Source organism: Elephantulus edwardii, unplaced genomic scaffold (assembly GCF_000299155.1).
Source record: "Elephantulus edwardii isolate Elephantulus edwardi_28Jun2011 unplaced genomic scaffold, EleEdw1.0 scaffold00088, whole genome shotgun sequence".
In the NCBI taxonomy this organism is placed as follows: Eukaryota; Metazoa; Chordata; class Mammalia; order Macroscelidea; family Macroscelididae; genus Elephantulus; species Elephantulus edwardii.
In genome coordinates this window covers 1,442,849-1,459,600 of record NW_006399838.1, presented here as the reverse complement: position 1 = coordinate 1,459,600, position 16,752 = coordinate 1,442,849, and the positions used below count along the sequence as shown (strand labels likewise).

Genomic DNA, 16,752 nt, shown 5'->3' with positions numbered 1-16,752 from the left:
GCAGTGGATTAGTCTGCAGTCCAGCGAGCTGTCGGACATTCATCTGAAGAGAGCACCACAATTCTGAGACCCGCACTGTGCCGATATAACTAAATGGATTCCAAGCTTAAATCTTTATTATTTTTTTCTTCAAAGCCGTGACTTCTATAGCTGCCACAGGCATACACTAAATATCATTTTTTAGCCTTGTGGTTTTTCAGATGATAAATTAAGGAAGCGCTTCTGTAACATATTTTCTCATTTCTGCTGTGCCTCCTGGAGCCTGGCTACCAGGATGGTTGAGCTCTGCACCCCCTGCAGTCCTATCAAATTAAATTCTGTGGAAACCTTTAGCAATTATTTTCCCTAATAAAAGTTCTGGAAATATATAGTTCTGTGTTCAGAAACATTATGGGCTGCCTGATAGAGTCATTCTGTTGTGTATTTCTTATTCTCAGTCAGTAGAAATACATAAATGGCGCAAATGTTATTTTAGTTGTTTCCTTAAGCACTGTTTAATTTATTCTCTCTACTTCCTGAACACTCTTATGTTCTTCTTTGACTTTTGTCATCATAACTAACTTCTTATTTTCTTTTAGAAACTCAAACAGCTCATTTCCATTGAGATGGAACAAGTTCACAGCTTACTCTCAATCGGGTTACTGAGGCTGTAACTCAAAAAACAGAATATTCCATTGTCCTCCTGCTGAAATAATAAAATGTCCAGAGACATGGCTTTTGTATTAACGTCACAATTCTCCACCAGAGCTCCCTCATCAGTTTAATGTGTTTGTTCAAAGTTAAAGATGAATACAGTTTCACTAGTCAATAAATTCTTCAGAATTTAATTTATAAAATCCATCACCATCTCCCAACTTGTTCTGTGCCCATTCTCCTCTATCACGAGTTCTCAAAAGCAAGCACTTGTGTGATTTTTAGTTGTAATTTACTCTTGGTCTTTGCAATCACTTGTTATGCATTGGAAAGCTGGACAATTACTAGGGAGGATAGAAGGAGAATTGATGCCCTTGAGCTGTGGGGCTGGAGAAGAGTATTGAATATACCATGGACTGCTAGGAGAACAAACAGGTTCATCTCGGAGAGGGTGAAGCCGGCCTGTTCCTTGGAGGCAAGGATTCTGAAGCTCCATTTGACATACTATGGACATGTTACAAGGTGGAACCAGTCCTTGGAGAGGGACGTCATGCTTGGGAGGGTGGAGGGACAGTGCAAGACAGGAAGACCCTCAGTGAAATGGATTGATTCAGGGACTGGGGTAATGGGGTGGATATGCCAGAGATTGGCACAGGATAGAGCAGGGTGTAGGGCTGTTGTACATAGGGTCGCTGTGAGTCACAGATGACTCAACGGCACATAACAACAACAACAACAAAGACATATTTTTCTTAGCATGTTTGCAATTTTACTTCTTCATTTTCCCTTTGCACCCATTATATGGGACTTGTATTTGGAAGCTGTAGTTCAGCCAACCTAGAGTTAGCTAGACTCTATCAGCTATTCCATGGGAGAAGTATGGTCAGTCTCTTCCATGCAATTCACAGCCTCTGAAAAGGCATTGGCAGGTCAGCTATGAACTGGATCCAACTTAATGGCACATAATAACCAAAACAAGAGCAGCAACGTGTGTGTGTGTGTGTGTGTATGTATGTATGATATCATTAGATAAGTAACATTATTTTTATTAATACTGTAACTGTGAATATATCTCCATTGGAATCATAGCATAGAAAATAATTACAGTTATCTCTTTGACAATCATTGCTGTTGCCATCGAGTCAGAACCAGCCCATAGATAAACCTCCTAGTGGGTTATTAGAGGCAGTAAATCCCATGGGAAGAGACTGCCTAGCCTTTCTTGTGGCAGCTCGTGCATTTGAACCACATACTTTTGAGATTGCAGCACTAGGCAACTAGAGCTTCTCTCTCTGGGACCTCTTTTCCCTAGACTGCTCCCCTTTACCTTTATCTGTTGTACACACACCTGTCACTTAGGAGTTTCTTCTACTGAAAGTCCATATATCGGTGTGCCTGATAAAATCGCCTGCTGTGCGTCAGAGAGCTAGATAATGACTAGGGAGGATAGGAGGAAAATTGATGCCTTTGAGCGGTGGTGTTGGAGAAGAGTATTAAGGGTACGAAAATGAACAGGTTCAGCCTGGAGAGGGTTAAGCCAGGCTGCTCCTTGGAGGCAAGGATTCTGAAGCTTTGTCTGACATACTCTGTGTATGTTGCAAGGAGGGACAAGTCCTTGGAGAGGGACATCTTGCTTGGGAGGGTGGAGGGACAGTGCAGGAGAGGAAGACCCTCGATAAGGTGGATTGAGTCAGTTACTGGGGTAATTGGGATGTGTGTGTTAGAGACAGTGAGATTGGCAGAGAATAAGACAGGGTTTAGGGCTGTTGCACTTAGGGTTGCTATGAGTCGCAGGTGACTCGATGGCACATAAGGAAAAAAGCCACATATATCAAAGTGAAAATATTACGTTTATTTAATGTCTCTGTATTAGAGGAATTTGTTAGATACAAACATATCTTATATGAGTTGTTTTAATGATTTAACTTCCAAATTGCAGTATTTTCACTCATTTTCTACTGATCTGTGCCATATATACTTCTAAGAAGTGTGTACGTGTTGATGGAGGTGGGGAAGTGTGAGGATCAGTGCATTTGATTTCTACTAACTTCATGTAGAGAAACAAGCCTCGTCCATAATATCCACATCACAAAACCAACCTGTATGGATCAGCCATTCCCCTGTGGCCCCTTAACCTGCTTCTCCCATTCGAATACCAGCCATTCCTCTCAGCGTCCTCTTGGGTTTGCTAACCTGTTGATCACACAGATTTCACAGAACAACTTCATGGTTATGGGGTTTGTTAGGTAAGTTAACAGATTACAATCCTTCAATCAGGATAACTGTTCATGTGTGATTGCAGTCTCTTTTGGCCGTTAGCCTCTCAAATTTAGGTCAGTGTCACAAAGTTGGTTTTGTAAGGCTAATTATGGTGTCTCTTCCTCTCCTACCCCCAAAGACTCAAATGTTCCAGCGGGTCCAGAACATTTGGGACCCAAATGTCCCAGATGTTCTCTTCCTCTCCTACTCCCAAAGACCCAAATGTTCCAATACTCTTCCTGTTATATATGTGTCTATGTTGTTATTTGTGGCTATGTTGTTATATATGTGAGTATGTTGTCTCCGGGCTCTGGTTCCTAGGACAGCTCTGTCTCAACCACCGCATCCTTCCTCTAGAGAAGCTGGATAAGGGAGCACTTGTGAACAAATTCTGCCCCTAATTGATGCAGACTGCATTTTCTGCTGCTTCCTTCTTGTTGATAGTGGGATTCCTGCCTTTTGCCACCAGACCTCTTGATTTAAACCTGGTAGTGTTGTTGTTATGTGCTGTCAAGTCACCTGTGACTCATAGCGACCCTATGTACAACAGACCTAAATCCTGCTCTATTCCTTGACAATCTGATTGCCTCTGACACCCCTACTTCCATTACCTGAGTCACTGAATCAATAAACCTCATTGAGGAACTTCCTCTCCTGCACTGTCCCCCCACCCTCCTGAGCATGACATCAAGAACCAAGAACAGGTTCCTCCTTGCAGCACGCTCAAATTATGTCAGATGAAGCTTCAGAATCCTTTCTTCTAAGGAGCAGTGCGGTCTCACCCTCTCTAGGATGAACCTGTTTGTTCTCCTAGCAGTCCATGGTATATTCAGTACTCTTCTCCAGCACCACAGCTCAAAGGCATCAACTCTCCTTCTGTCATCCCTAGTCATGGCTGCTGGTACCAAGAGTGTTGATTATGGAGCCAAGCAAACTAAAGAAGTTAACAGTCTCAGTCTCTTCATTACCTATCATGATGCTGCCAATCAGCCCAGAGTGAGAATCTTTGTTTTCTTGATGTTGAGCTTCAATCCATTATTGAAGGCTGCAATCCTTGACCTTCTGCAGCAAGCACTTCAGGTCCTCCTCAGTTTCAATGAGCAGGATTTGTGTCATCTCCATAATGCATATTGTTGATGAGTCTACCTCCAAACCTGGTGCCACAATTCTCTTCATAGAGCCCAACCTCCTGGATAATCTGTTCTGCATAAAGATTGAAAAGTTATGGAGATAGGATCCAACCCTGGCATACACCCGTCCCAATTTTGAGCCTTGCAGTGTTTCCTTGCTCTGTTCTGATAACTGTCTCTTAGACAAAGTATGGGTTTCACATAAGCACAATCAAATATTCTGGGATTCCCATTCTTCTCAGAGTTAGCCATAGTTTATTGTGATTCACACAGTTAGATATCTTTGCATAGTCCATGAAACACAGATAGACAATTCCATTGGTAATCTCTGCTTTCAGCCAAGATCCATCTAACATTAGCTACAATATCCCTAGTATCAAGACCTCTTCTAAACCCAGCCTGAATATCTGGCAGTTCTCTGTTGATGTGCTGTTCCAATTTTTTTGGGATAATTTTCAGCAAAATCTTGCTTGCATGCAATATTGATGATACTGTCAGATAATTTCCACACTCTATCGGATTACCTTTCTTTGGAATGGGAACAAATATATATCTCTTCCAGTCAGTTAGCCAGGTGGTTGTTCTCCAGATTTCTTGGCACAACTTGGTGAGCACGTCCAGGGTAGTGTCTGTTTGTTGAAATATATCAATTGGAATGCCATCAATTCCTGGGGCCTGCCTTTCTTCCTCACCCCCCCCCCTTTTTTTTCAATTCCTTCAGAGCAGCTTGAACTTCTTTTTCATCACAATGGGCTCTTGTTCATAAAGCTGTTTCATGAAATTCTTCAGTGTCCACCTTTATTTATTTGCTTATTTATTTACTTTTTTTGTACAATGACTCTGTATATTCTTTCTATCTTCTTTTATTACATCCTGGATCATTTAGTATTCTTCTCAAAGCATTAAGTATTGCAGCTCAAGGCTTGAATTTGTTCTTCAATTTTGTCAACTTAAGAAAGGCTGAGTGAGTTCAGGCACTTTGATTTTCTGATTCCAGCTCTGTGTGTTCTCACTCAACTCTGTGGCAAAACCCAAAGCCAGTGGCTGGCAAAGCCATTTCAACAAAATCAGCCTAGACCACTATAGCGGCAGAGAATCTTCTCTGATCCCTCCTTGAAGGAATGGTCTGGGAGCCAACTAGAGAAAACCATCTGCAGATTGTGAACTTTCATAACTCTGGTCCATGTTTAGTGTTACATCCCACTGTATCTGAGGCTCTGTGCTCCTTTCCACAGGTAAGAGAGAAAGGGTTATCCATAATGACTGCATGATGGGATGAGTATTTCATCAAATTCTCTTTCTAACCCCACCCTCAACCCAACTATTTAATAGGTTGTTGGTTTGGGCAACTCTGAACCCTACTGGGGTTCTGTGGTACGAAGTGTATTCTTTCTCAGCCTCTCCCACTGCTGACACAGTTCCTTCAGATGCTGTGTCCAACGACATTCCTTCACCTGCTTCCCACTCGCTTTTGTTTTCTTTGTTTCTGTCAATGTATGCTTTCTCGTTCCTTTGTTGCTAGCATTTTTGTTCAGCTTTGTGAGAAAACAAAGTTAATGCCACACACATCTTTAACAGAGGCTTATTATTGTGTTTGGGCTGGATTTTTATAATGAACTAGAGTGACAAGGAAATGAGTGTAAACTTTTTACTCATAATTCAAGTATGTGTCACAAAGAACTTCAAGTTTTTTAGATTTTATTTACCAAAACTTTTATTCTTTTTCCCTCTGAATACAGATGGAAGCTTTAGACAAAATCAATCAAACCTCACTTCGCTACTTGTGCAGCCTGTGTCAGCGTCTCTCGTTGCAAAACTCATTTCTTTGCCAAAGGAGAGAGCCCAAAAAGATGTCTGCAGCCCTCTTAGGCTTCCAACTAATGGTAAAGTATTTATCACATCTCTGTGTCTCTTGTAGTTTTTGCTAGGAGAGTGATCAATCTTAAATACTTAAAAAGATGTGTTTAGGATTGTTGTTCTGTGGTGTTAAGACAGAACCAGCCAAGAGCTGACCCTCCAGCAGGTTTAAATTGTCCATCTTTCTCCCACGGGGCAGTGGGTGGCTTTGAACTGCTTGCCTTTGGTTGGTAACCAAGCACCTTACCACCCAGCTACCAAATTTCTCTTGTTTAGGAATATTCTTTTAAAAATACTCACTTCTTGTTATATGAGCACTGAATTATCTTTTGTGTCCTTTAAAGGATGTTTTTGAAAAGAATTTTGAGGAAGACTGATAGTGGACCAAACTGGGAGATTAGAGAAGGGGAAAAGTCATGCTGGGGAGCTGCAAAGAAAAGTAGCTTTACAAATAAAGTGTTTTGTACATTCATGAAAATCTGCTTAACATAGCTTCCTACTTTCAGCTTCAGCAGTCTCGTTGCCTGCCAAGATTCCGCAGATAGCAGACAGCTATCCGGGGTATGAAGTCTTTTAGTATAAAGCATTAAAGCCTAATTCCTGCAATTGACTAAAAAATCCCTCTGTCTTTACGCACCATCACCCGGGAGATGCTTCTTGTACTGCAGTGCAGTTTGTCAGGCCTTGTTGGAAGATGCAGGATAAACTGAAGTAGTTAAGCTACCTGTGGCAGGATGAAAGCCACGGGCCGCATCTGATTCCTGCCTCCAGCCCTAGCATTAGAGAGATGCTCTTTACATATTGTTAAATTTATGTCTAGTAGCTGTGAAGTACAACTTGAAGGCTCTGCTTTTTGTCTCCAGTCCTGGGGCCTTAACTACCCATGTTTTATCTCAGCTGTCTTTCTCTTGACTACAGAAGCGTTGCAAACATATGTTTTGATGCAGCTGGAAAAAAATCTGAATATATTTAAGATTGCCATCAATTAGAAAGGGTGTATGGTATGCTTTGCAAAGTTACATAGATTGAGAACCTACCAAACTATCAAATGAGGACTGTCATACAATTTTTCTTACAAAATCATTGGTAAACAGAAAAAGAGCTATCAGAAGGCTTTTTATACTGCCTTGCTTTTTCTCTGTTTGCTACTATGAGCCTTACAAAATGACTAAGTTCTCTTTGTTGCCAGGTATTGTCCAGTAGCTTCTAAGTCATCTAAGACGTCTCCATGGGGTTTCCTAGGTTGAAAGGGTTCTGGATCACTAGGCAGTCCAAACCGTGACTCCTTTAGTTATTGACCGAACACTGGACAATTGTGAAACAAGGTCTGTCACAGGCTACATGTTAAACATATATGATCATCACTGTAAATTGGTTGGTTTGGTTATGTAGCCCGAGTGCTCCTTAAAAGCAAGGATAATGAAGCTTTATCTCACACACTTTAGGCATGAAGTCAAGAGGGACTGGCCCTGGCAGAGGACATTGTTGTTGTGTTTTTGTTAAGTGCCGTAGAGTGTTAAATGACTCATAGCAACCCTATGAACGAAAGTCTTGAACACAAAACTTTCCTGTTTTCTCCAAGTTCACAGAGTTTCCAGAATGTCGGCAAAAGAGAGGCAGCCTTTGATGCAGTGCACTGACACAGTGATTAGAATGAGAGGCTTAGGCACAAAAGTTTGCGAGTGTGACACAGACTCAGGCAGTGTTTCGTTCAGTTGTGCAGAGGGTTGGTCAGTGTGAGTTGAATGCAACTTGATGACACCTAACCACCACCACAACAACAACCAAAACAAAGCTACGAATATGTGAAAGACCAGATATAAATTCCAATTTAATAAAACATCCAGCCCCTTAGTGTTGCTTCCACTGCCCAGGCCTCAGAAAGTTTATATGCCACACGCTAACTCCATGGCTGTAAATGTAGGTATGCCTTTCTGGAAACTTCTAATTGGCTCTACAAAGCTAGGACGGTCTACCATCTCTGGTTCATGAATCAGATTTTATTGATTATATGAATTATATAAATTCTATTATATTAATTATATTAATTTAATTATAATACTTTATTATATTTATTGTATTATTACATATCTGAGTATTTAATGTGCTTGCAATGCTATGTCAAGATTTGAGTATCTTCCTTACTTAACACTTTACCAATTTCTTTTCTGGCACATATTGGGGGCAGGTGGATAGTGATTATTTCTATGTTACTTAAAACTGAACGTCATGAATATAGTAATAAATATTTCTCCACGAAGTCTAGCCTATAGAATCTAGCACTGTATCATTCATTATAAACACGTGTGATTCAAAGCACACATGTTTGGAATCCAGGGTTAGGGAAAACATCCGTATTATCTGGCACGTCAGTAAAATGAAAGGGAAGAATCACATGATGGCATGAAAGAATATCAGTGATACAAAGAAGACATTTGACAAAATTCAGAAATCTTTCCAGGAAAAAATGTTAAACAAAACAGGAATTTAATGGAGCTCACTCAACATAATTAAAAGCAAACGTACAGAACCAGTGGCCAACATTATTCTCCCTAGAGAGAGTGAAGACATTCCAGTTGTGAATGGAGCTCGACAAGTTTGCCCTTATCACATTTCCTATACGTACTGTTTTGGAATCCTGGCCAGAGCAATAATGCAAGGGAAAGAAATAAAAGGTCTCCAGATGGCCAAAAAGGAACTAAAACTATCTCTTTTTAGATACTATTATCTCTATCTATCTATCTATCTATCTATCTATCTATCTATCTATCATTATCTATTATTATTATTATTAACTATCTATATATCTCTATCTCTATCTCTATCTCTGTCTCTGTCTCTATCTCTATCTCTATCTCTATCTCTATATATAATTACAAAGTCTCATTGTCAATCTAATTGTCCACTTTAGTGAATGGGTTAAACTCTGTCACATTAAACCCAGCTTTTCAAGCCACCGATTGCACAGTGAAGCTAGTAGTCTAAGCTGAAAGCTGGTAACAGTAATCTTTGGAACTACAGATCAGATTTCATGAGCTGCCAGTCTAAAGTCTTTGGACAAAAGGGGGGGAAAAAAAAGCTTCCGAAATCACTTTGAAGAACTGTTCTTCAAGGGTCTCGAACAGAGCGAACCGAAGTGGGAAACCTATTGTCCAAAGTCCACAGAAAGTACACTTGATTTTGTTTCCTGGGGAGTAAGTGCATGTTGGGTTTACTGAGGGAGACAGATCTGCCACTCACGCAGAACTTCTCAGGTTTTCAGCTTTCTGAAAATTTGATTTTGATTTATAATTTGATTTTAGGAAGAAAACTATTCAGCTCAAATTCAAGCTACAGAGGGTATGTGTGTGCACGGACATGCTTGTTGTATAAGAGAGAAACAGAGAATGCACTTGCTAAAAAAAAAAAAAAGGGCAAAAAAATGCCCTACAGGCAACCTGAGACTTTTAAACAAATTTAACACCTTTTCCAGCTTTTCAGTACTTCACAGTAATTTAACCAACTTCTTACATTCTTATCAAACTATTTTGTTTAGAAATTCCAAGTGAACATTAATTAAAGAGGTTTTTGTTTGCTTATTTTATACTGATTTATTTACAAAGTTTGAATGCATTGTTTTTCACAAAAGATCCTTCCCATCTCCTTCACGCCCCATCCATTCTACAACCCTGTGATTAACACCACTACCCGCCCCCTCCCCCACTCATCCTTACCTCTCTACTCCCACCCTCCCCACCCTTGGAGACTCATACTTATTCTACAATATGCTTTTATACAGTATTTGTCCTTGTGGGACTGAGTTAGCTCACTCAGCATAATGTGCTCCAGTCCCTCCCAAGTTAGGTAGTAATATACAAAATGATTGCTCCTGTGAACTGGGTTGTATTCCATTGTATGAATGTACCACAACTTCTTAATGCATTCATTTGCGGTTGGACATCTGGGTTGTTTCCATGTTCTTGCGATGGTGAATACTGCTATGAACATTGGTGTACAAGTCTCTGAGCCTCAGTTCTCATTTTCTTGAGTATATTCCAAGCAATGGAATATCTGGGTCATAAACCTACTGACTGGGAACAAACATTTGGGAATACCATCTCAGACAAGAGTCTTACAATGAAAATTTATAGAATACTCCTGGGCCTCCACAAGAAAAAGACTGATAACCCAATTACAGAATGGACAAAAGACATGGAAAGAATTTTTCACAGAGGAAGACATTCAAATGGCCAGTAGACACATGAAGATGCTCGAAATCACTGGCAATAAGAGAGATGGAAATCAAAACCACAATGAGCTACCATGTCACTCCACTGGCAGTGACAAAATGTAACAGGACAGCAAGTAATAAATGTTGGAGAGGATGTGGCAGGAACTCTTATACATTGTTGTGGAATTGTACAAGGATACAGCCACTCTGGAAGGCAGGTTGGCGCTTCCTCAAAAAGTTGAACATAGAAATTACATATGAATTTTAAGGTTTATATATGTGATAAAATTTATTAGAACATAAATCTTACAACTTCATGACGCAGTTTACACAAAGGATTGATAATTCTCATTTCCTAACTTAGAAATTGCCAATAACTTTTCCCTATCCTGGTTTTTTATCCTTCTGCTCTTTTCACGTTCTAGTATTTCTCCTTATTGTTCTATCTATTATTACCCAGATATGTATTGAGCATTTGTGCACCTTAGTGGTAAATCTTCTATGCCCTCCACATGCTTAGGATTCAGCAGTCATGCCATCTTCTCTAACTTCTGTGTTCCATTCAAGTCTCAAGTAGTCTCTCTTTCTCCTGTTGTTTTTTGTCACATATATGATTTTTGCAAGGTGATGTAGTTCTTTTCAAAGTAGACTATAAGGGAAACTCCTACTTACTTTTGAGTAACTATTTCTTCTGCCTTTACACACAACATCAATTCTTCAAGGTTGTGCTGTGGGCACAGAATATGACCAGTATTTCATGAAAAACTGTGGACTGTTCTGTAATGTCAAGCATAGTGTTCTGTTTATCTGAGTTTTAGCAGAATGTGTTACATTGTGGAAATCTCCTACTAGTCTCTTCTCATGTGATTAACTGCCCCTGAAAACCCATCAGAGGGTCAGCTGTATTGTCGTTTTTGTTGTTATTGGTATCATTGATCCAGAAATGACCCATAGCTGATCCTCCAGACTTTTTTTTCAAAGGCAGTTAATTACACGGGAGGAGAACATCCATCCTTCTCCCACAGACCAGCTTGTGGATTCAAACTGGTGCTGTGGGGATTGCAGAGCAGCTTCTTACCACGAGGCCACCAGAACATCCTATGTATAGATTTGTCTATTTCACCTTGTAGTTCTAATTTGGGCTTTGTGTGATTTAGTACATGCTTTTAAATGTAAATTTTCTTTGTAATTTTAACTGTTTAATAATTTATTAGGTCAAGTTTCCTTCTTAAATCTAGTAATCCATTTCCTTAAATTTTGACTTTTTTTTTAACTACACTAACTTTCTTTAAGTAGGTGGTTCTTTGTCCTTATGACATTTTTGTTGTTAATTATCATTTAGTTGAAAGGAACCCATAGCTGACCTTCTGTTGGGTTTTCAGAGGTAGTTTGAATCAGAGGAAAGGAGATTGTCCATCTTTCTGCCTCAGAGCAGCCAGTGGATTAGAACTGCTTTCCTCGGGAAGTTGCAATGCAACCTCTTGCCAGTAGGCCACCAGAGCTCTCTTTTCAGTCAATTGCCATTTTGTCATATATCTCCATTGATGTTTTCATTTTAAATTTCTGTGATCCAAGGATAGACAGATTGTCCTCAATTCCTTATTACCAAACATTCTAGGTGAAAATTTTCATTTCTATTGTAACTTTCTTTTCCCTACTGTGGTCTTTGAAATATTTGATATCAATTTGATTTTTGCTCCATTGTAGGTGATCTCATTTCCCCGTAGGGGTTTTTAACGTTTCTTCTTTGATTTTCATGATTTTAAGTTTAACGATAACATATAAGTGTATTTCCTCTCACCTCCTTTTCTTCTGGAAAAAATTATTATACTTTCAATGACATTCCTTCTTCATTGGTTGCCCTACTTTTTCTGGGCTTCTTATTTAAAAATTTCTTTTTATTCCCAGTATACCTTAGTTTTAATTTAATAGTCTATGATTCGCTGGAAAAATTTCTAAATCTGATAGTCTGATCTTTCAATTCTTTAGTTCTGACCTTATATATATTTTTTAACAGTTGTACCTATTTATCTAATGGTATATCTCTTCTAATAATAATGTTTCACACCTATTATTTAATATTTTTATCTGTTTGCTTTAATATTGTTACTTCTTTCACTTCTCTTTTTCAGGTTAATTATAATGTTTCCATTGAATTCTTGTACTGTGTGTTCTAAATTATTTAATGTTAAAACTACCTGACCAATTGAATGAAAGTGATTCACATTTATTCCCATTTAAAAAAAAATAAAACTACTCAAATGCACTGTGGAAATTATTAAACAATATCATTAATATCACACACATCCAAAATCCAGCTGAAGATTATCCAAAGGTGACTCAAACAGTGTATCAGCAGAGAACTAGCATAAATACAAGACTTGTTTATAAGAGCCATGGCACTAGAGACGTCATAGTAAATGTCAGAAGAATCTTGACTGAAAGCAGAGAATACTAGAAGAATGTCTTTCTGGGTTTCATTGTGCAAAGGCATTTGACTGTGTGAATCACATCAAACTGTGGCTAACATTGAGAAGAATGGGAATCCTAGAACACCTGATTGTGCTTATGCAAAACCTATGCTTGGACCAGGAGGTAGTCTTCAGAACAGGGCAAGCAAACACTGCATGGTTCAGGATCAGGGAAAGAGTGCATCAGGGATGCATCTGATCTCCATATGTTTTCAATCTGGATGCAGAACAGATTGCTTTGGAGGCTGGACTTTATGATGAGGAATTTGGTATCAGGATTGGAGAAAGACCAATCAAGAACCTGTGTGAAGCAGATGACACAACCCTGCTTGCCAAAACTGAGGAGGACCTGAAGCACTTGCTGCAGAAGGTCAGGAACTGCAGACTTCAATATGTACTGAAGCTCAACATCAAGAAAACAAAGATTCTCACCACTGGGCCATTTGGCAGCACCATAATAGGGTGGAGGATGAGACTGTTAACAAAATAAACTTTCTTAATTCCACAATGAACACGCTTTGCACCAGCAGTCAAGGAAACAAAAGACAAATGGCATTGGGGAAATCTGCTGTCAGGGATCTCTCCAGAATGAGATGTCAGTCTAGAGACTAAGGAAGGCCTGATCCAGGCCATGGTCTTTGCAGTTACACATTGGGGATCTGCACAGGAAGTAAGAATGGCAGAAGACGAATCAATGCCTTTGAGTTATGTACCAGACAAGAGTATCAAACATACCATGAACTGCCAAGAGAACAAACAGTTCTGTCCTAGAAAGAGTGAAACCAAGTTGCTCCTTGGAGGGAAAGATTTTGAAGCACCTCTGACATACTTTGAGAAAGTTTCCAGAAAGGACCAGTCTTCAGAGAAAGACATCATGTGGAATGGTGGAGGGACAGCACCAGAGAAGAAGATCCCAGATGAGCTATATTGACACAATAACTGGCATAACGGGGGTAGGTGTGTCAGAGACCGTGAGATTGGCCCAGGATAGGGCAGGATTCAGAGCTATTGTACATAGGATCACTGTGAATCACAGGTCACTTGAAAACACATAACAAGAACATATATTTAGTAAAGTTATTTTATTTTATGGTGATTATAGACTTCAACTATTCCAGTTATTTTAGTCTTGGAGTCCAAGTAGGTCTGGACTACTCTCCTAGTACTTTTCACTAGAGGAAAGCTGAAAAATCAGACTGGGTTTATATATATATATTTAAGTTGATTTAAAAAAAGAGAGAGTAAATGTGTCTTTGGGTGCCTTTGAAACTTTTCTAATCATCCTTATTTCTGAAATTTTCTTTAATATATACCGTATTCGGGACTTCATTGTTGCCTAGATGCAGCAAGTTCCTTATCTATGAATCTCACAGCCCCCCGGGGCTTTGCAGCAGAGGCACAAATACTGAGGAGTACACTTTCCTGCTGGTCTCTGTAACAGGTCTGCGAAGAGGCAGGGAGAGGCAGGCAGCTGGCCTGATTCGGTTAAGTTTCATCTGCCAACCCTTTCTATTACAGATTTTGTTCACAAACACACCCATTTCCCCCCAATATATATGTTATATACATCACGTATTGGCTTCTTTTTACTTGCAATGTACTCATGTTTTTATATATTCCCACCCTATTTTCAAGCTACACAATTTACCCTAATTTTTTTCAAGTTTCTTCTTTGAGATATTTCTATTGTTTTCAGTAGATTACAGATTTGGATTATAGATTTTACTGAAAATAGTTGTTCTTGTATGATGACTTTTGCAAAGCAAAATTGTTATTCATTTCTATGAAGAGTAGTATTGCCTTCCTACTGGCTTGTTTGAACAGAACTGGCAGAAGCAGTGGACATGTCATCAGAGTGCGGGTTCACCAAAGATTTTACTGATGTTCCTTGATAATATTTAAAATATAATCATGATTATGTTGCTAATTGAGGAAAACATGTTCTAGAGTAGTTGTTATTGTCAGATGCCATCGATTGAGTACAACTCATAATAATCCAATGAACAACAGATCTGAACCCTGTCCTGTTCTGTGCTGTCCTCACAGACTCTGACATTCTCAAGCTCATTGCTTCAGTCATTGTGTCAATCCATTTGGCTGAAGGTCTTCTTTTTTGGAAAATCATCTACTTTTCCAAGCAACAGGTCCTTTCCAAGGAATAGCTTCTCCCAGTAATATGCCCAGAAAATATGAGATGAAGTCTTATCATCTCTGCCTCCAAGGAGCACTCTGGCTACACCTTCCCCAAGACAAATATGCTTGTTGTTTTGGCCGTCCATGGGATATTCAGTACTCTTCTTCCAACAACACAGTTCAAAAGCATAATTCTCCTTCCTCAGCAGTTCAAAACTACCAGCTGCTCCATAGGAGGAAAGCACAAGTCTTCTACTAGCAAGATACGCATGGAAGCCATATGTGCTGTTCTCCACTACCCGACATGGGTGCTGGGAATCAGAACCAATTCAATAGTTATGAATTTTTTGGTTTTGATTTTTAATAACCAGTGTGGAACATTGGCTTTCCAGAAAATCACAAACACCTACTCACCAGTATCCAACTCCCCCAAGCTCACTCACAGGCAGGACCAGACTGACTTTTAAATACAAAGGCCTGTTCAGCAAGATCCTCTCTGCCCACACAAGAGGCTTCCCTCCCAAGCTGGTTGTCAGTGAAATCAGATACAGCTAATCAGCTTACACTTGATTGCTAGTTCTGAGATGCTAGCAATTTCATCTTAAGCGAGATCCAGTGGCCTAGTGGTAAACTCTTGCAAACCTAAAAGCCCATGGTTCAAATCCCCAAGCTGCTCTATGGGGAAAAAAACAAACCCACAAAACCAAAATTGGTAGGCAACCTTCTTCTGTGTGATTTACTGCTTCTGATAATATGCTGAAGGGGTTAGCTATGAATCTATTCCAACTTGATGCATATATAACAACAACAACAACAAAACTACTTCACTATTCTACAGTATCCTCCTCATCATTATGTAATAAACACCTAAATATTTTATAAGTATTTTCAGAAAATTATAACTAGCTATATTAGCTATTAGGGATATGTTTCAACATGCCTTTGCTTTTGAAATCATATAAATGAATTTTACATTTTTCAAAAAATATAAATTATAGGTAAATAACAATCTATTATTTTTTTTTCAGAAATAAGAATTGTAAAGATGAAAGTTGAGACTGTCACAAAATTCAAAACAATTTCAAATGTTGTTGGATATTTAAAAGGTTCAACATCTCCAGGTAAGTATGGTTAAAAACTCTAACTTTTCCTTCTTGTAAAATGTCAAGAGTAATGCCCTGTATTTACTCTTGATAACTAGAAGTTCAGACTATCCAACTCTGGATCAAGAAGTAGAGGCTTAATTGATTTTCATTCCTACGATTTTCTTTATACTTTTTTCTTAGTAAGGATCATTGTGCTTTGCCACCAAGTGTATCCCTGCTCCTCTTAACCACAACGATAGAGTACAAGGCCACGTAGGATTTCCTAGGCTGTAAGCCTTATGGTTCTCACCCAGACCTTTTCTTCTGTAAAGTTACTGAGTAGGCCCAAAATGCTGACCTTTCGCTCTTAACCAGACATGTAATCACTGTGCCAGCAGGGCTCCTGATTAAGGACTGTGGTTGTTGTCTTGTGCCATCTGGTCACTTGCGATGCATCGCAGCCATGAATTCTGCTCTGTCCTGAGCCAACTTTATCATCTCTCACACACCTACTCCATTACCCCAGTTAGTGAGTCCATCTATCTCATCGAGGGTCTTCCTCTCCTGTGCTGTCCCTCTACCCTCCCCAGCATGATGTCCCTCTCCAAGGACTGATCCCACCTTACAGCATGCCCAAAGTACATCAGATGATGCTTAGAATCCTTGTGCCCAAGGAGCAGCCTGCTTTTACCCTCTTTAGGACGAATCCGTTTGTTCTCTTTGCAGTTCATGGTATATTCAATATTCTTCTCCAGCATTCCAACTCAAAGGCATCAATTCCCTTTTTATCACCCCTAGTCATTGTCCAGCTTTCTGATGCGCAACAAGTAGTTGCATAAGAAGTGTTGTTGTTGTTGAATGCTGTTGAGTCATAGACAACTCAAGAAACCCTATGAATGAAAGACCTGAGCACTGTTCTAAGAGTTTTTGGAGGCAAGCCATTTCGGAAGTGGATGCCACTCCTGCTTCCAAGC

General features: G+C 39.5%; 1 protein-coding gene across 1 annotated transcript in view; it reads left to right on the top strand.

Moving 5' to 3' along the window:
• NAALADL2 (N-acetylated alpha-linked acidic dipeptidase-like 2) overlaps window positions 1-16,752 on the top strand; it is a 1,157,216-nt gene that overhangs the window by 708,561 nt on the left and 431,903 nt on the right. The window contains exons 6-7 of the mRNA XM_006890336.1: window positions 5,762-5,905; window positions 15,722-15,814. Coding sequence (XP_006890398.1) covers window positions 5,762-5,905; window positions 15,722-15,814 — 237 coding nt within the window. The remainder of the gene's footprint in view (window positions 1-5,761; window positions 5,906-15,721; window positions 15,815-16,752) is intronic.